The sequence below is a fragment of the Hemitrygon akajei genome, chromosome 11 (assembly GCF_048418815.1).
Source record: "Hemitrygon akajei chromosome 11, sHemAka1.3, whole genome shotgun sequence".
Classification (NCBI taxonomy): Eukaryota; Metazoa; Chordata; class Chondrichthyes; order Myliobatiformes; family Dasyatidae; genus Hemitrygon; species Hemitrygon akajei.
This window is the reverse complement of record NC_133134.1, coordinates 36,390,217-36,412,794: the sequence shown is the minus strand read 5'-3', so window position 1 is coordinate 36,412,794 and position 22,578 is coordinate 36,390,217. Positions and strand designations below refer to the sequence as shown.

Genomic DNA, 22,578 nt, shown 5'->3' with positions numbered 1-22,578 from the left:
GTACGTCATTCCTGATTTACAACTCACCCACTCTGGTGCAGAATGGTACTGCAGAGCTGGAGGATAAATCTCTGCCAATGAAAGGATCTTATCCTTTGAAAGTCATTGAGAGAAATTTGTCTTGGGTTGGCAGCACGAAACAGACCATATCCGACTGGCCATCTAACATCCAACCCTGGCAGTGTTCAGCTACAGTCAGTCCTACACTCGGGAGTTGCTGGGCGTAATGGAATGTGACAACTAACCAATACAGCTCTGTCAGTTTTGTAATGCTGTCTCTGGAGAAATATTCAGCCCACAGCAGCTACAAAATCACTGACATTTAAGTCATGATAAAATAAAATTAATTATAACTGCACCACAGTAGAAGTATTTGGAGAGGCAGAACAAATAAATTAGCACATAAGATTGACACTTTTTCAGTAACTCCTTTCTGACAGAGGAGTTTAACTATCTGTCGTGTTTCAGAAGACGGCTCTTTTGGCTTGTGTGGGTTTAAGTAACACTGCAGAGAGCTAAAGGCAAAGTGATACTGAGCCATTGTGTATTGTATGGATTGTCATATTTCAGATGTTAAACTAGTGAAACATAAAGATCCCATGGCACAATATTGAAGTATAGGGGCATTAACTACATAATCTAAACAATAATTATCTTACTCCAACTTTACCAAACAGATGATCTATTATTTTCGCAAACACAAGGAAATCTGCAGATGCTGGAAATTCAAGCAACACACACAAAATGCTGGTGGAATGCAACATGTCAGGCAGCATCTATAGGAAGAAGTACAGTCGACGTTTCGGGCCGAGATCCTTCATCAGGACTAACTGAAAGAAGAAATAGTAAGAGATTTGAAAGTAGGAGGGAGAGGGGGAAATCCAAAATGATAGAAGACAGGAGGGGGTGGGGTGAAGCTAAGAGCTGGAAAGGTGATTGGCAAAAGGGATACAGAGCTGGAAAAGGGAAAGGATCATGGGACGGGAGGCCTAGGGAGAAAGAAAGGGGGAGGGGAGCACCAGAGGGAGATGGAGAACAGGCAAGGAGTGATGGGCAGAGAGAGAACAAAAAGGGAGGGGGGGGGGAATCACCTTTCCAGCTCTTAGCTTCATCCACCCCTTCCTGTCTTCTCCTATAATTTTGGATCTCCCCCTCCCCCTCCCACTTTCAAATCTCTTACTATTTCTTCTTACAGGTAGTCCTGACAAGGGGTCTCGGCCCGAAAAGTTGACTGTACTTCTTCCTATAGACGCTGCCTGGCCTGCTGCGTTCCACCAGCATTTTGTGGATCGATTATTTCCTGTGCATGAGATCTTGTGGTAGGCCACTTGATGCACGCCTTTCCATGAGTATGAGGGTGTTTAAAAGAGTGCTTCAACGGGCTTAAAGCACGTTGTGATGTCCTAGACTTATCAAAACTGCTGTCCAGATGCAAGTTATTTCTTTCTATCTTCCTTTTCTGTATACTGTTTAGCTTAAGATTAGTGCACCAGGTGTCTACTACCAGATTTTTTTCCTGCACATGTACATGCATTGAATAAATCTGGCAAAATTCCCAAGCAGATTACTCTACAGTACAGTATCTGTATAGGAAAGGTTACTGCTGAGCACATTTCATTAACATCTTTTTTGCAAGCGGCACCAGTTGCAAACGTTGCAGTTACACTCTGGGATAAGCTTGTCACGCTTTAAACGGTTTGGTACAAGCCAGTAAACATGTCGTCTCTTGTTCATGATGTAACAACATTGTTTATGTTCATGCCTGTGTTGCTTCCATTCTGCACAGCCCTGCTTCGTTGCTCTACCATTGGTTGCCTTGCCTTCATATAGCTAGGCCCAACACTCTGAATATCACTCTGCAAACCATAAGACCACAAGACATAGGAGCAGAGTTGGGCCATTTGGCCCATTTAGTCTGTTCCACCTTTCTCTCATGGATGACTTATTTTTCTCCTCAACCCCATTCTCCAGCCTTCTCCCCATATCCTTTGACACACTTACTAATCAATGACCTATCAACCTCTACTTTAAATATACCCAATTACTTGGCCTCCACAGCTGCCTGTTGCGATAAATTCCACAGATTCACCACCCTTTGGCTTAAGAGTTCTTCCTCATCTCTGTTCAAAAGAGATATCCTTCTGAGGCTGTGCCCTCTGGTCATAGACTCTCCCACTAAAGGAAACATCTTCTTCAAGTCCAGTCATTTCAATATTCCATCAGTTTCAATGAGAATCCCCTCATCCTTCTAAAGTCCAGTAGTACAGCCCCAGAGCCATCAAACACTCTTCATACGCTAACCTTTTCATTCCCAAGATCATTCTCGTGAACCTCCTCTTGACCCTCTCCAACCCCAGCATATGCTTTCTTAGATAATGTGCCCAAAATTACTCACAATACTCTTAAGTGCAGCCTGACCAATGTCTTATAAAGCCTTAGCATCACTTCCTTGCTTTTATATTCTAGTCCTTTCAAAACGAATGCCAACATCGCATTTATTTTCCTTTCTACTGACTCAATCTGCAAGTTAAATATCAGGGAAACCTGCATGAGGATTCCCCAGTCCCTTTGACCTCTGATTTCTGAATTTGCTCCCTATTTAGAAAATGGACAACACCTTTATTCCTTCTACCAAAGTGCACGGCCATATTCTTCCCTACTATCTTCAATCTGCCATTTCTTTGCCCACTCTCCTAGTCTAAATCCTTTTGTAGACTCCCTGCTTTCTCAACACCACCTGCCCTTCCATCTATCTTTTTAATGTCCACAAACTTGGCCAGAAAATACTGCAAGTTATCCCACTGATTAACAGTTAAGTAGCAACTCTGAACAGATCTGAGGAAAGTTAATAACAAGAAAATTACCAGAACAGGACTTCAGTTATTCTCATTTTAATATAATCCTTCCAACATTCATAAATGCACGGTGACATTACCTACTAATAGCGCGATCAATACAGCCCTTCATTTTATCGCTGTCACATTATACCTTTTTGATTCAAAATCTGTTGCTGAGCAACAACTTGTATTTATAAACCACTTTTTAGCATATCAAAGTATCCCAAGGTGCTTTACAGGCACGTTATAAGCAAAATTTAACTTCGAGCCTTATTTATAAATATTCAGGCCGGTGACATGATCAAAGAGATGGATTTTAAGGAGTAGCTTAATGGAGAAAGGAGACGTAGGTAGGTTTGGGACGGGAGGAATTAACATCTTGGAGCTGAAGGTACAACGTCTAATGGGGAACAAGTAAGGTCAGGAATAGCCAAGAGCCCAGAAATGGAGGAACTCAAATCTCAGAGGCTTTGCTGATAGTACGGTAATAGGATCAGAGTTTTGAGGAGCTCTGCCATGGTAGTATTTGAACATAAGGCTGAGAATTTTAAAAGCAAGGCATTGTTTAACTAATGCTAATGAGTTTCAGCAGGCTAATGGGACTCAGTTCAAGTAAAGGCACAGGCAGCCAAAACTGAAATGAAACCGACGTCCTGTTGGTCATTTAATGACTAGGTACATAATGATTTATGATGCAACTTCATTCCCTGGAATCAAATTCTGACCATACCATCTGAGGTGTGAGCTAATGACCCATTCACCTGGCTGTGGCTATGTCTGACATGAATGTTTGGCTTTCATGTGAGATCACCAACAATTCAGAATTGCTCTACAGCGACTTGCTGTTAATCTCTTCAATAGAAACTCAAGAAGAAATTTCATAAATACACAATCATATAAATATAATTGCAAAGAAAGCACAACAGTGCCTCTACTTCCATCGGAGTCTGCAGAGGTTCAGCATGTCATCAAAAACCTCAGCAGACTTCTATAGATGTGTGGTGGAAAGTGTGCTGACTGACTGCATTACAGCCTGGTACGGGAACACCAATGCCTTTGAGCAGAAAATCCTACAAAAGGTAGTGGATTTGCCCCAGTACATCACAGATAAATCCCTCCCAACTATTGAGCACTTACATGAAACACTGCTGTAGAAAAGCAGCATCCACCATCAAAGATCCTCACCACCCAGGTCATGCTCTTTTCTTGCTGCTGCCATCAGGTAGAAGTTAAAGGTGCCTCAGGACTCACACCACCAGGTTCAAGAACAGTTACTACCCCTCAACCATCGAGCTCTTGAACAAAAGTAGATAACTACACTCATTCTACTTTTGGTGTTCCCACAACTGATGGTCTCACTTTAAGGACTCTTTGTCTTGTTATTTCATGCTCTTGTTATTTACTGCTATTCATCTATATTTCCATTTGCACCATTTGTTGTTTGTTGATCCTGTTTACGTTTACTGTTCCATAGATTTGCTGAGGATGCCCGCAGGAAAAACAGACTCAAGAGTTGTATGTCATGGCACATATGTACTCTGATAACAAATTTTACTTTGAACTTTGATTAGTAATTCAAATAAACTCTTCATGAGCTTCCATCCACATGCAGGTATTGATTTTAAATGATGTTTCGATGACAAACTCCACCATCTTCATCAAAGATGATGACTAGGCACATCTAGTCCTGCGGTATGTATACTCAACTCCCATCGTCTGTACCTCTTGATTGGTTAGTCCTTAACTAGTTAGGTTTCTGCTGTCCCAGTTTGCTTACAATCATATTCCAGTTCTTACTTAAAGCGAGACCTTCGTCTTTGTGAAAATTCTTATACCACTGGACTAGACGTGCCTAGGCATCATCTCTGATGAAGATGGCAGAGTTTGTCATTGAAATGTTGGTTAATCAATACCCATACCCAGCTGGAAGCCTGAGAAGAGTTTATTCATCAGTTACGCCGGGAAAGCACTAGATCCTTTTTCACAGTAATAATTCCTTTTTAATTAGTTTATATATTTGCTGTAAAAATATTAGTGATAAGGTAAAAGGCTGTTTGACTGCCAGTGAAGTGACAGAGTTAGAAATCAGTTGATGAATCTGCCAAGTATACAGTCTGTGCAATTGGAGTTGACACCCGATATTTCAGCAACAGATGCTTCTCTTCCTGTAGGGTTATCTGAGGTTCATGGGAGTGCTGGCAGATTCACCCTAAAACAACACCGATTTAGAGAGGCGATCTCAGTGTTCAATATTAATATGATTAGCATCTTTGAACTCGTCTGGAATCAATTTATATTTTGAAGAGAGTCCTCGTCAGTGCTACAAAGTGAGGAATTGTTGGAATAAATCAAGTCCTTCTGGCTGCAGAACATTAAGACTCAAAACTCTTTCGTAAAGCAACCTTCAGTCATTCTCCAGGCAGTGGGGTCAATGTGGTAGTGGAGACTGTCTTGATAATTTCAAATCTCCTCAGAGAAATTCTTACCTTATTGGTTTTATTAAAAAAAAACATTCAGCAGAGACTGTAAAGCTGTGTTTTTAATTTAATATTTCTGTCATTTAAGTAATCAGAAACTGTAGCAGAGTCAGTGGAGGCCTATAATTATGTTCCTCTTTTGAATCTCATTTAAATATATTGAATCACATCATCAAAGATGCGCTATCCCATCTGTGGGTTTTTACCACTAAGAATTAGCTGCTCCTCACTCACTAGATGAAGCTCTCAATCACTGTACCCCCTTTAAACTTAAGACTCCTCCCCAACAATTATTAGAGAGGGACAAAAGACTGCAGATGCTGGAATCTGGAGCGACAAACGAGCTGCTGGAAGAACAGGAGGAAATAAATACCGGTAGTTGCAGGGCTTTGACCTCAAACATTGACGATTTCATTCCTCCCACAGATGTTGTTCAACCTGCTGAGTTACTCCAGCAGATTGTTTGTTGCTCCAGTGAATTAGATCAACTTGGACTGGCCAGGGGTTTAAGTGCTGCCTGGAATGTTGGATAAAATGTTTCCTCAAAATATTGACCAAGGGTCTCATGTGAAATATCTCACTTAAATTCCCAGTAAGCAGAGACCTCCTAATCCTACTTAACATGAATTGGCTCTCATAACCAGAGAGACCTCAAGATATCCATTGCGTGAAATGGAAATATGCCAACCTGCTACTGCTGATATTGGGGAACAGTAGTTGAGGTACATTATTGGGACTAAATAAAACCAACTTTCATGTGATTGTCTGTTTTGAGAGGACTTATTTGTCTAAATTTCCACAAAATGTGAAAATCCTTCACAATGAGTGTAAATATTTTTCATGTTTTGGTACATGCCAAGTGCCAAAATCAAGCCCTTTTAAGAACAGATCATGTGACATATTTTGCCAAAGATAATGTAGGGATGCATTTATTTAAATCTTAAAAAGATTTCCACACAATTTTAGTAAATCTTAGTTGTGTTAGTTTGTCATCTAAACATAAAGCTATTGAGAAATTTGAAATCATCACAATTAAGCCAAAACAGATTCAAATTCTGTACTAAAAAAATTAATTGCTGGATAATTTGAATTGAGCGACTCATTGCAAAAAAAAAGGAATTACTAGTACAGGCCAACTCTCGATGAATTCCTGAAAGCTTGATCACATGATTGTTCCCTCCAACTGCCCTGCACAGACAAAGAGCCATTTCACACCCCTCCAATACTTTTATAATTAAAGCATTCAAAGAAAAGTGAGGGAAATAATAAAGACTTTTATGTGATTCTCACATTTGTCCAGGAAATTTAACGACTATCCAGGCCAGTCCTGAAGGAACTGGCAAATTGCTTCCTAGGCCTCAGCTACTCTTGCAGTGACCATTAGGATACATAGCTTTTATAAACAGGAGGGGATATGGGAATTTAATTTCTTCATATTTAATAATCCACCTTTCCTTTGGCAATGAAATGCCCTCCTACATTATGCAACTTTAAAACACCTTCAGTAAGTTGTAGTGTATAAATTTGTAAATGAGCATTCCTGATCAATCTCGGCACAAAAGAGAGGTCCAGCCAGTCCAGAAGCATTCAAGATACCAACATTAATTTATTTCTTGTTGAGTAGCTGAATGACTTTGAGAAATTGGAATGCCTGCTGTACTATAGTTACTTCAAATGGAATTTTAATAAGCTAAGAAGTTTTACCTTGCCATATGTAGATATACAAGGACAGGGTGTATGTCAGTCAGAGGAAGGAAGTAGTTTTGGCTGATACATGGTAGAGCAGAGCAGACTGTTCTCCACACAGGAGTGTGCCTGTTTTCATGAACTCCGTGGCACAGTGCAATTAACAGTTGTTTTTACACACTATAACCCAACTCTTTCCTCTGATTTATTTTTGTAGCCCAGAGTACATCCCTGGTGGAATTTTTCCAGAGAAAATATTTCAATGTACAGTATCCTTGGAGACAGATTTTTGGTGCTACATTTCAAAAATATATGGGTCTGTTTTTGCACATTTTATCAGCTGTCATTATGTAAAACTGGCAAAAAAATGATCTGCAAATTATTACAGTTTTTGACACTAATTGCTCTTATCCAATTACCTACTGTAGGCCAGCAGGTCCTAACTTTTCGTTAACCACTCTGCTCCTCAGGTGACGTTAAGCTGCAGAGCAATAATTTCTACATTTCCATCCTCCTTTCCAGAGGTTTCAACTGCATTACTATTATCTTCCACCTACTTACTGAGATAACAGCACTCCTCCAATCTGGCATTCCTGATTTTCTTATCACCACTACTCACAGCCATGCCTTCAGATGTGCAGCTTTGGAATTCCTCCAATAAATCCCTCTGATTTATTTCTTATAATAATTTTCCCGTCACCCTCCTCATTAACTTCTTAGGTGGCCAGTAAGCAGATACAGATAAGAACTCATAAATTGAAGCAGGTGTAGGCCATTTGACTTCTCGTGCCTGCTCTACCAATCAATAAAATAATGGTTGATCATTTACCTTTATGCAACTTTCCTTCACTAACCCTAATTCCATGATTCCCTTGTTGTCTAAAAATTAGTTGATCACTGTCTTGAATGTACTCATCAACTGATTGCCTAGACTTCTAGGTAAAGAGTTTCAAAAATTTCTTATCGTCTAGGGTGAAGAAATTTAACCAGAGAGTTGGACTCCTATGTCTGAGTCGGTGGCCTCTTGTCTGCACACCTTTGTCAAGGAAATGTCACCCTCTTGTTAGCCCCATAAGAACTTTTTACATCACAATGAGATTTTCTCTCAAGTTTCTAAATTTAAGAAAATTCAAGCATAGTTTTCTAAGTTCTTCTTGAACGACAAAGCTACCATCACAGGAATCAATCCATTAACTAATTCTTTATCAGTGTTAGTGTTTTTTTCGAATCCTATGTTCTATTCTATTATTTATAAATCCACATTGCCTATGCTCATCCCATTACTATACTATTCCACTCATAATAGACTCCAGCATTTCTCTGTTGCTGAAGGCAGGCCAGCTAATGTACTTTATTCCCTTTTTTATAAGTGTAAGGTAACAAATCCCTCATTGGTGGGAACAGTCCCATAATCTTTGGAATTCTGGGATACGGTAATTCATATCTCCACTCTTTCCATAGCTATCACCTTCTAAACTCTAGGATTTAAGTCATTTTGGTCTGAGAGAGATATCAGCATTCAGTCTCATTAATTTTTACAGTACTAATTTTATAACGCTTATCAATTTCTTCAAGCATCTCAATTGCACTTGACCTCTGGTTCTCCACAATGTTTCTTCATGATGTGTATATAATTATAGTTTAATTTCTCTGCTTTTTGTTTTATAAAAGGAGCCACATGAAAATACCCTTTCCTTTTACAAATCTATGGAAGCTTTTTACTGTCTGTGTTTATGTTACTCACTCTTGCATTTCACTTTCTTTTCCCTTATCAAAGCCTTAGTTCTCCTTTGCTGTACCCCAATCCTTTGGCGTGCTGTTTTCTTTGGCAATACCATACGCGTTTTCCTCTCATCTAAAACTGTTGCCAGATTTTCCTTGATAGCCACACATTCCGTGCTGGAAGCTTTGCCTTTAAAGGGAATATGTCTATTACTAGTAAAACATTAGCTATTGTTTTATTATTGGCAAACCTATTGCATAAAATTTTAGGTTTTTTGTCACTCTGCTCTAAGTGTTCTAACCTATCAGATAATCAGATAGGATCTAGTGCTTTCCCGGTGTATATGATAATTAAACTCTTCTCCGGCTTCCAACCGGGTGCAGTTATCTATTTTAACCAACGCTGCGATGACAAACTTCGTCACCTTCATTAGGGTTGATGCCTGCACGTCTAGTCCAGTGGTGTTGATTACCCCCCCCCCCCCCCCACTGTGAGTCCCTCCTGATTGGTAGTCCTCAACCAATCAAATTTCCACTGTCTTACTTTGTTTTGAAGGAAGACTTTAAAATAAGACTGGAGAGTAAGAATTTTAACAAAGATGAAGGTCTCGCTCTAAGTAAGGAATGGAATTTGATTGTAAACAAATTGGGACAGCAGAAAACTGTTTAGTTGAGGACTAACCAATCAGGAGAGATGGTTGGCAGGGGTATATATACCATTGGACTAGACATGACCAGACATAATTCCTGATGAAGATGGCGAAATTTGTCATCGAAATGTTGGTTAAAATCAATACCTTCATGTGACTAGAACCCCGAGAAGAGTTTATTCGTCATCAGATAGCTGATTAACCCTTCTTATTTTAGAATATTTGATTTAAATTTGCCTCTTTCATAGTTGGTTTCTCAATATATTCATCAAGTTTACCATCTTTACACACTCAATGAATTGCTCTATTAGGTTAATATGTCATAGGCACATCTCAATTCCTAAATTATATAATGTAATATATTATATTATCATATAATACCATGACTACTATTTTAGGACAACATATACAAATATTTGCTTGCTACTTGGATCCTTCTAAACTGATTTTCCTTCTTGATTTTCAGAATTATGATTTTTTTCCTTTAGTGTCTTAATTCCATTCTTTTTAAAAACAAGGCTACCCTTTCTTTCTCACCTTGCCTATGACTTCTGAACATTAAGGTTCCTATAGTGCAGAATTTTCAACTGTGGTCAGTCTGTAATCAATCTATTATAAAAGTTCCATTTATGTCACTAATATATCTAATTATAAATGCTGCATTGATTCAACAGCCCTTAGTTTTGTTCTTTGGACAGTTTTTTTTTCCTGTTCTGACTCTAGTACTGACATGTTTACATGTCCATATCTTTCTGACAGAATTTGGCTACCATTACCCATTACCCATTTTACTATTCTACACTGTCATTTTGACCTTTGTCTTTAACTTCCTAAACTTTTCACCATCAGCACCTGCCCATTCACCCTACCCACTACTTAGCTTAAGGTGTATCTACAGCTCGAGGAGTTTGATTCTCCAAATCGCTGGTTCCAGTCTGATTGAGGTACAGTTCAACCCAGAGGCCAGCTCCATCTTTCCCCAGTTCCCAGTCAAAGCAACCACACTATTCTTCAAGGTATGCATTTATTTTTGGAAGGTTATTTACTATGAGCCAATTTGGACATGGTCTGGATAGAAATCCAGAAACTGTTGTCTTTGTTGCTCTGTTTTTTTTGCATCTGGACTCCCGTATTCCCTCAGGAAACCTCCTTAGCCTTATCTAGCTCATTATTCTCAGCACAGACCAGGAATGTACCCCTCTGCTCCATACTTACTTCCAGCCCTGAGGAAATGTCCTTAACCCTGCCACCACACATGGCCTCCAGGATTCAGCTTACAGCTGCAGAGAACAGCCTTACCTGATTATCATTATATTGAATTTCATTCCCACAACCGGAATGGTCTGCCATACAATGGTGCCAAGACCGTTTAATTTATCCATCCTGCGGCCTCCTGTCTCATTCACGTAGGCCACAAGAACCTCATTCCTGTTGGACAAGTGTAAGGCTCGAGACTCAGCAGAGCTATGTTCTGGATCCCCATTCCACCCATCATGCCTTTCTATCCCACTTAACAGACCCTGTTTGGTAATACACCTTGAAGTACTTCTGAATGTTTCATTTTGCTAATGATGCCTTATAAATTGAAACTGAGACTGTTAAGAATACTGTATAAATTTACTACAATATAATTGCGTGTTTCCTTCTATTTCATCCCTTCCTTATTCCAGAAAAAGATTGTGCACAGGTACTGTGATTGGAAGCCCATCATCCCTCTGCTTCAAATGCAAGACCAAACAGTGAGTTTCTGTAGAACTTACGCTGGCTTGTTGACAGAAGGTGGATCCATTTATTCCCACTTACCTACCTGTTTCTCTAAACCTTTTGAGTATGTTTTTTCTTTTCATATGTTTATGCACTCTTTTTTAAGAATTACCCTGAATTCCTCCTTCCGCTGTTGTCTCTGAAATACATTCCATTTGATAAGACAATGCCTCCTAATATCTATATCCATATCATTGATGAAACCTTTAGTGTTTCCACTTTAGTTGTAATTAATTGATCAGTGGAATAGATTTTCTTCTTTTGAAAGCGAGTGTGTTTTGATTGTTGCTCGCGAGAGATCATCGGGAACTGATCGATTGATGGAGAGGAAAAATTCTGTTGGTTGTGAAGTTGTGGACAAATGTGCATGCTCTGAAAGCTCCAGCCTGATCGCGAAGGATTGGTTAGGAATGTTTCTGTATGTGTTTCTGACACGTTTTCAGTCCAGATATTGGTGAACAGTGGTGTGATAGAGAGTAAGACTCCACACAAAGTGGATTTCTGTATTTTCACCGGTAAGCAAAATACCACCTAAAGCAGTTAGACTATTAACTGTTTTGTAACGGAGTATTAGTGCTACTGCCTGACGGCTCCAGTAACCCAGGTTCAATCTGCTAATTTATGTGTGGAGTTTCTACCTGTGAATGCATGGGTTTCTTTGAGTGCTTCAGTTCCCTGTCACATCCCAAGGCCATGTGGGATGGTTGGTTAATTGATAACTGTAAATCATCCCTAATGTTTACATAAGTGGTAGAATATGTGGAGTATTGATAGGAATGTGATGTAATAAAAGAGGATTAATTTAAGCTTGGAGTAACTTGATGTTCAGTGTGGATTTGGTGGGCTGAGACACTGCTGGACTGTATTTCTTATTGTTGAACATTATTTTGGTTTTGACAATGCTAATGTAAAAAATATGGCAAGCACAAATCTTGTTTAAGTTACACCACACAGTGAATGACAGAATTCTTTTCACCAGTCAGTAAATATCATCACATAGTTGTCAATCAGAGAGGATGAAAGCACAGGGTGAAAATTTCTCCCAAAGGTAATAAAACCCAAGAAGCAAAACCCGGAAAAGATTGAGAGGGAGCTAACCAAAAGCTTTTTAACTTGGAGGCAAAGGTGCTGCACTTTCTCCACAAAAGCAATCAAGAATTTTCATTCTCACGGTATCAGTTAACCCCAGTATGGTGATCAGAAACCTAGTTGGCAGCAACTGCAAACCTTGGGAAAGGGATAGGGAATATTGCAGCAATTAGGAACCATCAAGGATACAAAGATTGGGAATCCTTAGGAATATACAGGTTAATAACCTCATGAGCAGACAGATTGAGTCACCTAGGAATCTATCGATCAAGAACTCTGGGGAGTGCACAGATTTGGGAACTTTTGAGAGTGTATGTTTTGGGAATCCTGGGAGTGTACAGATGGGAAATATTTGGGGGTATACAAGTCTAGAATCTTTCGGAGAGTACAGATTGGGAATCATTGGAAGTGTATTGATCTGGAATACTCAAGAGTATGTAGGTAGAGAATGTTCATATGAGGAATGTGGAGGTCTGTAGAGATCAGGTTCTCTGGGGGAGAGAGAGAGATACAGTGTAATGGCCTAGGAGGGAGGAGAGGAAGTCAAGAACACTGGAGAGGTTTAATGACAGAAAATCTTCAGATGTGGTGATTGGCAAGCCTCAAAGCAGGATTGGTTGGGTAGCCATTCTTCAGCTGGTCTGCACATGACAGGCAGTATCTCAATGATCTGAAAACAGGCAGCACTGATCTGATTGCCAGATGCAGTGTTCTCTACTCTGACAGATTGTGAATTGTAGTTCTTAAATTAAAATGTGCTCTTTTTTGCCAATTATGATTTAAATGGGTTAGAAAGTTAATAACTTACTGTGTTTGTCTCTGATAACCCTGACATTGCAGGAAGTATTATGGTAGCATTATAGAGGATACAGAAGGGATTTAAGTAGATGCTGCTCAAGTGGAGAATTTTACTAATGAGTCGAGCTAATCTGGGGTTACTTTCTGTGGAATAAAGGAAGCTGACTGGAGATTTAACTGAGTTGTGTAAAATTATACAAGGCCTAGTTGGAAGATAAAGAGCACTTACTTGCCTTGGCGGAGAACTCAGCAACAGGTGGCATGGATTTAAAGTAATTGGTGGAGGGAGTAGTGCAGAGATGAGAATAGTTTTCACCTGAAGACTGACAGGGGTCGACAATGCTGCCTGAAATGGTAACTGCAGCACTTAAAAAAATTACATGGATAATCACTTTGTGTCATCACCCGCATGGCTACAGATCATGAACTGTACGGTGGGATTAAGCTGGATCACCTTTCTTCAACCAGTATTGATGTGGTGGGACAAGTGGCTTCTCACATGGTAAATTTTTGCAATTTTATACCCAGCAGCAATGATCTAGTTGCAGGCTACTGCACTTTCTGCTTGGCCAGGCATTGGTACATTGCTTAGGGTGACGCTTAAATTAATATTTTTTTCTCTGTAAATTACAGCCTCTACACACCAGCTTAATTACGTGCAAGGCTTGAAATGGATTGAAGAATATGTTGTTGATTCAGCTTTGTGAAGGGAAACACCTCTACTGGTGCCCTTTGTTGATTCAGCGTCTTTAATAACATGGCACAATCATACATCTGTGTTGCCTTTTCTTCTTGTATGAATGTACTTTGTTTATCCAGAAGAATTTGACTGTGACAAATATTGTTTCGAAAGGAAAGTACTTAACTCTATGTGGCCCCTGCTTTGAGCAGCACATATACCAGCAATATATTTCAACAACCAACATAAAAAATCTTTGGTTAGGGTGAGGTTTGGAGACACTGCCCCATCCATAGCACGCTGGCAGCTGGGTGGGAGAAAGTCTAAGTCCAGTTTTGCCATGCAATCGATTGTAAAGGAATAGGCCAGTTGTTTAAAAAATTTGCCCCGTTACCTCCTGAAGTTGTAAATATTTTAAACAGGTGATGTTTGAAAACAATTTCCTTCTCTCTATCTTTCTGCTGCTCTGCCCTCTTTTCCCATTTAGGTGGAATATGTTATCTCATAAAGAGCACAAACATCTGCTTCTTCCACTTATGTAAATTTGTTCCAAGCCCTCCAGATCGGGGAACAATGCCAGTGAGTAGATGGAAGTTCACCTCGATCCAAGATCCTGATTTCCCTCTCTCCTTTCTAAATGCCTAAAATTTCAAAGCCAGGGGTTTATCTATAACTTAGAAAGTTTAGCTTTATTTCTTACTGGGAGGTGGGTTGGAGATCTGTCTCTACCAAAGGAGGTGTAAAGCGCTCCTTCCTTCCACTAGCCTGCAGATTACTCTTTGGCAAGGTTTAGCCCTGCTTAACCCCCCTGATCAGAATAATTTGAAGCCATGGGAATGGGCGGTGGATGGTCGTACGAGCAGCTGGTGCAGATCACAAGTCCTGGTTATGCGACCACTGACGCCAGGCAGATAACCTCTGAAAAGTATTGATAATGGCTGGGGTCATCTGTCTTTAAAGACATTGCCCAGAAGAAGGCAATGGCAAACCACTTCTGTAGAAAAATCTGCCAAGAACAATCATGATCATGGATAGAGCATGATCGCCCACGTCATATGACACGGCACATGATGATGATGATGATGATATATCTGTCACACGTACATTGAAACATACAGTGAAATACATTATTTGTGTCAAATCAAATTACCAAGGATTATGCTGGGCAGCCCACAAGTGTCACCAGGCATCTGGCACAAACAAAGCATGTCCACAACTTTCTAACCCTAGTGTCGTTGGAATGTGGGAGGAAAACAGAGCAGTTGGACGAAACCCACACAGTCACAGAGAGAATGTACAAACTCCTTACAGGCAGTGTAAGGAGTTCAATCATTGATTGCTGGTACTGTAACAGTGTTACACTAGCCACTACCCTACCTGAGAGGATCATGCATAACATACATTTATGTCATATGAAGCTGACATATTTTTATGCCCCACTTTCCAAAGATGTACAGGTTAGGGTTAAGAAGATGCGGCATGCTATGTTGGCACCAGAAACATGGCACGCTGGGATGCTGCCCCAGAGCATCCCTGGACCATGTTGGTCATTAATGCAAACATTTCACTATATGTTTCAATGTACATGTAACAGATAAAGCTAATCTTTACCTTTATATGCTCCTTATTATTAACTGGTTGAGGTACAGAGAAGATATGCAAGATATTTGGTGCAGATCTGAGTTTTCCATTTATGTTAGTGCAGGGGACATCTTCCTCTTGTTGTCCAGCTTATTATCAGCAGTTGTTGAGGTTGTAATGAAAAAAAGCAGTATCAGAGGTCACAAATGCTTGCAGTTAAAAGGAATGACTTATCAGAAACCAGAATGAGCAAAATTCTACCCTTGTAATTAAGCAGATTTATGAATCACGCTTTGAAATGATCCTATTTTTCTGTTTCAAGTATAAGGTGTGCAACTAAATGTAAACATAGCCACAATGACTTTCATGACCTTGGAACATTAACAATAATTTTTACATATATGTGGCAACTTTGATGTAACAGTGTGACCCAAGTTACATAACAGAAATGTTATGAAATAAATTTTGAACCAAGCCTCATTATGACAACAGTGTGCAAGTAAATAAAAGCTTAGTTGGGGAGGAAAGTGAAGGTGTAGGGAGAGGTTTTTGGAGATAAGGGGCATACGATCTGAAGGGATGATTGAGATAAAATCACAATATACAAGTTTGCAGGGAAGAGATCTTGGAGAGTTGCTGGGATTTTAAAGAGGAAGGGTGAGGCTACAGAGGAATTTTAATCAGAAGCAAGAGCATTTTACATTTAACAAAACTTAAAAGAGCAAGCAAAGCTACTTAATGAAACTAGTCTTATCAAGACAACACTTCTACATGTTCGACAAAACTCTGTGAATGTAGAAAGGACTTATCATCAAAATAGAATTCTGAGTTTTTTTCTGACTAAGAGGAACAAACAGTGGCAAGGTCTATTGACCTTCTATTGTCGTGAGCTTGTGAGCGGATGTAATAGGAGTGGGTCATGAAGGGCCATGGTTGAAGAATGGAATATGATCACAAAACAAAATAAAGCAGACGCTGAAAATTAGAAATTAAATCTGGAAACCCTGGAAATACTCAACAGAATCGGCAGAACTTGAGGAAGATTGTTGACCAAAAACACCAACTCTGTTCCCCTTACCATAGTTGCTACCCAGCCTATTGAATATTTCCAGCATTTTAGATTGCATTATAACTCGAACTGACAGACAGACAGACATACTTTATTGATCCCGAGGGAAATTGGGTTTCGTTACAGTCGCACCAACCAAGAATAGTGTAGAGATATAGCAATGTAAAACCATAAATAATTAAATAATAATAATAAGTAAATTATGACAAGTGGAAATAAGTCCAGGACCCGCCTATTGGCTCAGGCTGTCTGACCCTCCGAGGGAGGAGTTGTAAAGTTTGATGGCCACAGGCAGGAATGACTTCCAATGATGCTCAGTGTTACATCTCGGTGGAATGAGTCTCGGGCTGAATGTACTCCTGTGCCTAACCAGTACATTATGGAGTGGATGGGAGACATTGTCCAAGATGGCATGCAACTTGGACAGCATCTTCTTTTCAGACACCACCGTCAGAGAGTCCAGTTCCACCCCCACAACATCACTGGCCTTACAAATTAGTTTGTTGATTCTGTTGGTGTCTGCTACCCTCAGCCTGCTGCCCCGGCACACAACAGCAAACATGATAGCACTGGCCGCCACAGACTCGTAGAACATCCTCAGCATCGTCCGGCAGATGTTATAGGACCTCAGTCTCCTCAGGAGGTACTGATTTATACTGTACAAAATAGTAATTTCCATAGCAAATAAGAGAAAACACATTCTCTTTTTCAAATGAATTCACCCCCTGTAGTCCTATCAACATGTAACTCACAATCAGTGTCATTACAATAATGTCCACTTTATCTTAAAGTTGCTCTTTGCTCAGTTTGGTGGGTGTTCCCTCTATGTCTACATGTCAAAATATGTTAGGAAGTAGAATGGGACATCCTGAAGCTGCGAAAGTTGCTTTAGATGTGCAGCGTTTCTTCATTGAAGTTAATCTTGATGAAATTGTAAAGTTAATTTGAAGTCTGAAATGATGAGCAGATGAAGGTCACAAGTAGATTACCAAAATATTGCACTGTATGTAATGCATGACTGCAATTTTTAGCGGGATGGTGAAAACATTTCCTGTTAGCTTTGTGGTGTCAGCAGTTAGAGCATCTGTTATATTCTGTCCTGCTGCTCAAAGCAGGCATTCATCAGTTTGTTTTGGGAAACCAATGCACAAGCTTAAAGCATAATCTGCCTTTGCATTTTGGAGTAGGCTAAAGGATTTTGCATTTCTTTTGAAATGAATTGCCCCAGATGAGATTCAATGTCTCCAATAGATGCCTTTGTTATGTCTGATCATGAAGTGAGTGATGCTTTCAATCTAGGCATTTTCTTACCACTGTGAGAGTATTGATTTCCAATGGTACAGCGGCTTTAATGTAGCCAAAACATCCTAAGGCACTTCAATGAGGCTGTTTGAACAATAATTGATGCTGGCCATGTAGAAAAACACTGAGATGGATGATTAAAAGTTTGGCTAGAATGATGGACTATGGGATATCTTGAAGAATGTAAAAGGCAGTGAAGCTATTAAATTTAGGGGACAATTTGCAAAGCTTGGGACCTTAGCATCTGAAGCAACTCCATTATTGGTACAGCAGTTTAATTTGAGCACAACGAGAGGTCAGAATTAGAAGAGCACAGACAACTCAAAGAGTAATAGGGTTGGAACAGTTTCAAGGCACGAGAGGGCACGGTATGGCAAAATAGGGAGACGTGTTGACAGGAATAAAAACAGTGGATTCCAGTTAATTGGGCCATCATTTAATTGTGGCAGATGCTTATTTGGGACAACTCTTAGAGAACAAAAACTAATTGAGAAAATAGCCAGGATTCCCTTCATTTATTTGGGACACTATGCTGCTTAACTGGGACAGGAAATCTGCTGAACAATTTCTAATTAATGTCAGGAGTGTGCACTTATGTAGCCATTAGACACTACACCGTGATTCAAGGGAACAGTTTTAAAATAGCATTGTGTTGTAGTATGCTTGTGTTCAAAAGCAGTGATTTTTGTCAGTGGAAGATGGTGGTAAATAAGCAGTAAGACAATTTAGAACTGTTTTGCTCACTGTGGTTTCAAGCATTTAGGCTTGGAGATGCCAGAAACGGCCAGGAGTAAAAATGGAATGATTTCACGATTTCAACAGGTTAGGAACTGCCAAGAACTTGTAGTTCCCACCTTGAATGTTAAAATGAAAATTAAGATATGGGAAGATACAATTGTCAAAAGCATTATATAAAGGCAGTCCATTATTTGTTTTTTTTAAATTATGGAACGCTTCACGAATTTGCGTGTCATCCTTGCGCAGGGGCCATGCTAATCTTCTCTGTATCGTTCCAATTTTAGTATATGTGCTGCCGAAGCGAGCACCCATTATTTGTGCTAGGTATTTGCACTGATTTTATTAACAAAAGAACAGTCAAACAAAAGAACGTGGCAGCGTACACACTGGGTGAGTTCCTCCGTTGATAACTATGATAAACTAATACAGAGTTTTATAGTACTGTAGTAGTATTGGTAATATTCTAATTTTTTCTGTATTTCATTTAAATACATATTTTGTAACTCAATCAAATGATAGATTGTCTTTTTTAATACATTTTTAGCTATTTCCTTGATATTTTGGCTAATTGGGTAGCCACTTAATTGGGCCAAAATGTACTGATCCCAATGTGTCTCAATTAGCTGGAATCCTCTGTATATAGAAATTGTGCTATTGCTTAACTGGAAAAAAGTGTAGTCAGGAAGCACACGTGTTATCCGAGGAATGAATTGATGATTAGATATAATAATTTTGGGTTGATCACAACTCTATAAAGGATGGAGGTAAGGAACCAAACCAGGAATAAAGACAAAAAATGCTGGAAATGCTCAGCAGGTCAGATAGCATTTGTGGAGAGTGAAACAGAGTTAACATTTCAGGTCAATGACTCCTCATCAGAAGATTACCTTCTAGGTTAACTCCGTTTTTTTCTTCAAAACTACCGCTGACCCGCTGAGTATCTCCAGCAATTTCTGTCTTTATTTTACATTTCCAGCGGCTGAATTTCTTTATACTTCAGATCAACTATAAGTTGATTCAAATCATCAAATCTGGATGACACAAAGGCCTGGCTAATGGTTTCAACAGCTTTTGATTTTGGGAATGAGCTGAATCAGATGGAGAAGTTATATGACAAGTCCTGGCTTAGGTAAGAGGTCAATAAATTCAACTTGGAGTCAACCATGCAGTGAAAGTTACAATCAATCCAATGCAGTGTTAGACCATCAGTGTGTTGACTGAAAAAAAATCAACGACTAAGAAAGGAGTTTGTGATGGGTTTATTTATTTTATTTAGAGATACATTGCAGAACACACCTTTCTGGCCCAATGAGCTGCACTGCTCAGCAACCCACCTATTTGTTGCACCTCGTGGCACATCGGGCAGCATCCTTGCTGTTTCTTTAGCATTTGTCTGTTTTTACGAGACCGAGTTGCTAACTCGATGTTCGACCCAGCACAGATGCAAGGAGCCAAGCAAGATCTGAACCCAGAAGTCTGGTGCTGATGCCACTACACCACTGGCCAGCTACTACCCACTTATTGAACACTAGCCTAATCACAGGACTATATACAATGACTTACTAACCCGCATGTCTTTGGACTAAACGGATGGATAAATAAATAAAGGATCTTATAGTGCTGGAGAGGATGCAAAGTAGATTCACCAGGGTGTTGCCTGAGATGGGAGCAGTTTATTTATGAGGAGAAACTTGAGAAGCTGTGTCTGTCTCCCTGGAGTGGAAGAGATTAAGATGGGACCAGACTGGGATATGTAAAGTTACAAGGGTAGACTGCAGGAAACTTTCTCCCATATCACAGGTAGATAAAGTGGAGGACATCTATTTAAGGTGAGAGGGAAAAGATTCAGAGGGGACAACCAGGGAATGGTAAATACCTGGAATGCACTGCTTGAAAGAGTTGTTGAAGCTGAGTGGCTGACAGCATTTAAGCAGTGTCACGATGAGCACTTGAAGACTATGGAACAAGTGTTGGGAGATGGGATTAATACAGAAGGGTGTACATTGGTTTCTGTGGATGATTTGCTGATGCTGTATAATTCTATGACTTTGCAAGAAACCTTTGTGTATATGAATGCTGATCTTTGAGGGTACCAGTGCTCTTTTGGAAAACATGCTTAGGAGATCTATGATTTGTAAATAGAGGCGGAACACACAAGCAGGGAGGCTATATAGAGCCTTTATAGAACACTAATTAGCCTGCAACAAGAAGACTCTGTCCAAGTGTGGCCTCTGTTCTTTAGCCTGCAGCGCCACAGAGGGTTCTGTAGTGAGGATTTGAGTTGCAAAGATAGACTGGAGGATCATTGTTTTGTTGTGGTAGGGTGTGGAGGTGGTGGTAAAGAAAAATGAGAGGCGATTTGATGGCTGAGTATAAAATGTGCTAAATAGAGACAAACTGTTCCCAATGGTAAAGGTACAAAGACCAGAGGGGACAGATCTAAAGTGACTGGCAAAAAAAATGCAAGGGTTGTTAGATTAACAAAAAAACATTAATGCAGGAAACAATTTTCATTTATAATACAAGGCTGAATACATGGTGATGCTGATCCATTTCTGGACTTCAGTTGGAATCTGAATGAAGACTTGAAAGTGAATTAACTTGTGGGCCACAGGGAAAGAGTAGAGATGGGTGTTTTTGGATTTCTGTTCTCAGAGATGGAAGGAGTTTTTGCAGTGAGCAGTATTCTGCTGTACCCAACCATCATCGTCAATCATGGACCCCTTAGTAAAATTGACTCCCCTCCCCCTTAGCAACAGCGGTGGGGGGGGGGGTGGAGAACAAAATAAGGCTGGCAATAGCCCACAGGCCACAACATCCCTGGAAGAAACATATTGAGCACCTGTGGTGTACTGTGCCCAAATGAACTCCTTCTTTGTTGCCAAGGTTTCCAAAGACTTTTTTCAGGGGAGGGGAGTGAATATAAATATTTGTGCATCTGAGATTACTTCATAAGCAAGCAACAACAGGATTTCAGTGGTTACTTAAGGTTTGCGTTATCCCACTTCCATCTAAGTTACCATGAAAATCGGAAACTAATGAGTTGAAGATAACAGATTAATCAGTTAATAGTGCCTTTGGCATCAAGTATCAGAACATAAGCAAAATTTTTCTTGTTTGGCTTTTGAGTTTAAGCTGAATGAATCTTTTACAGGCTGATCTATTGACGTGGGCAGTTCTTCAAGCTGTATTTTCCCTTAGTTGTATGATGGGAATGGTGTGCCAGCCTCATTAGCTGACCTAACCAAAAAAACCCTACAATCACAAAGATATAGAGCACAGCACAATCAGGAGTTTATGTCAGTGATACTGTTAGAGCAGACAAAGGTCAGCGAGGAGCCCAGAATTTGTTGCCAAATGTAAGGTGAGTTAAATAGCTCTTGTCGTCATTAATATGCAAGCCACTCAGTAGCCAGAGGCATTCAAGAGGATTCCGCAACACGCACAACACGCTGGAGGAACTCAGCGTGGAAACGTTGACTGCTCGTCTCCACGGATGCTGCCCGACCTGCTGAGTTCCTCCAGCGAGTTGTGCGTGTTGCTTTGGCCCCAGCATCTGCAGAGTATTTTGTGTTTTCAAGAGAGTCCACCTGGAGCAAGTTTAACAGCAGCACCATCCCTCTGAGCTTCATGAAATTCCTGCATGTGCACTAACACCCATTAAACTCACCAAAGAAAGTTATGAACGGTTCTTGACAGCACATAAACTTTTTAAAGAAGAGATTCTTGAAGAGCCACTTCTCAACCTTCCCATCCTTGAACTGGACTGCCTTAAACCTTGTCCTCGCATTCCTCCAAAATATCATTAGAGATTTTAAAATGTTATTTTATTCTGTTTATGTGTCAATATTTCTCTTTTAACCCTCTTTATTTCACTTTTTCCTGCTGTGCATGATTTGCCTCCTGCTCACTTTATTTTTTCCCCAATCGTTCCTTTTTCCCCCACAGGCCTTATCTCCGCGTGTTAAATCTCCACTCCAGTACTAAAATCCTAATGTTTATCTTTGGGCTGATGGGGAATTGTCTCGGGGCCCGGTTCCCCAAGAGTCTGGATGATGTTGGCCCGTTGACACCTCTAGGTATACCAATGGAAAATTGAAAACGGGTGTACGTCACCCGCTACGGGCATCCTTTTGCGGACAATCCCCTGTATTTAACCGTGAGGCCACTGCCAGGGTCTCATCAC

General features: G+C 40.0%; 2 protein-coding genes and 1 non-coding gene across 5 annotated transcripts in view; 1 reads left to right on the top strand and 2 right to left on the bottom strand.

Annotated features, from left to right (window-relative positions):
• The window catches only part of LOC140735485 (protein cholesin-like), a 397,591-nt gene that overhangs the window by 333,669 nt on the left and 41,344 nt on the right, over positions 1–22,578 (top strand). The window contains exon 2 of one of the 3 annotated variants that reach the window (XM_073060632.1): positions 11,043–11,111. The exons of the other annotated variants lie outside the window; for them this stretch is intronic. Coding sequence (XP_072916733.1) covers positions 11,043–11,111 — 69 coding nt within the window. The remainder of the gene's footprint in view (positions 1–11,042; positions 11,112–22,578) is intronic. 3 annotated transcript variants of the gene reach the window in all.
• gpr146 (G protein-coupled receptor 146) overlaps positions 1–22,578 on the bottom strand; it is a 116,125-nt gene that overhangs the window by 92,553 nt on the left and 994 nt on the right. The gene's annotated exons all lie outside the window — the stretch shown is intronic.
• Positions 18,594–18,700, bottom strand: LOC140736396 (U6 spliceosomal RNA). Its single transcript, XR_012100930.1, has one exon. It is a non-coding gene; the product is annotated as a U6 spliceosomal RNA (small nuclear RNA).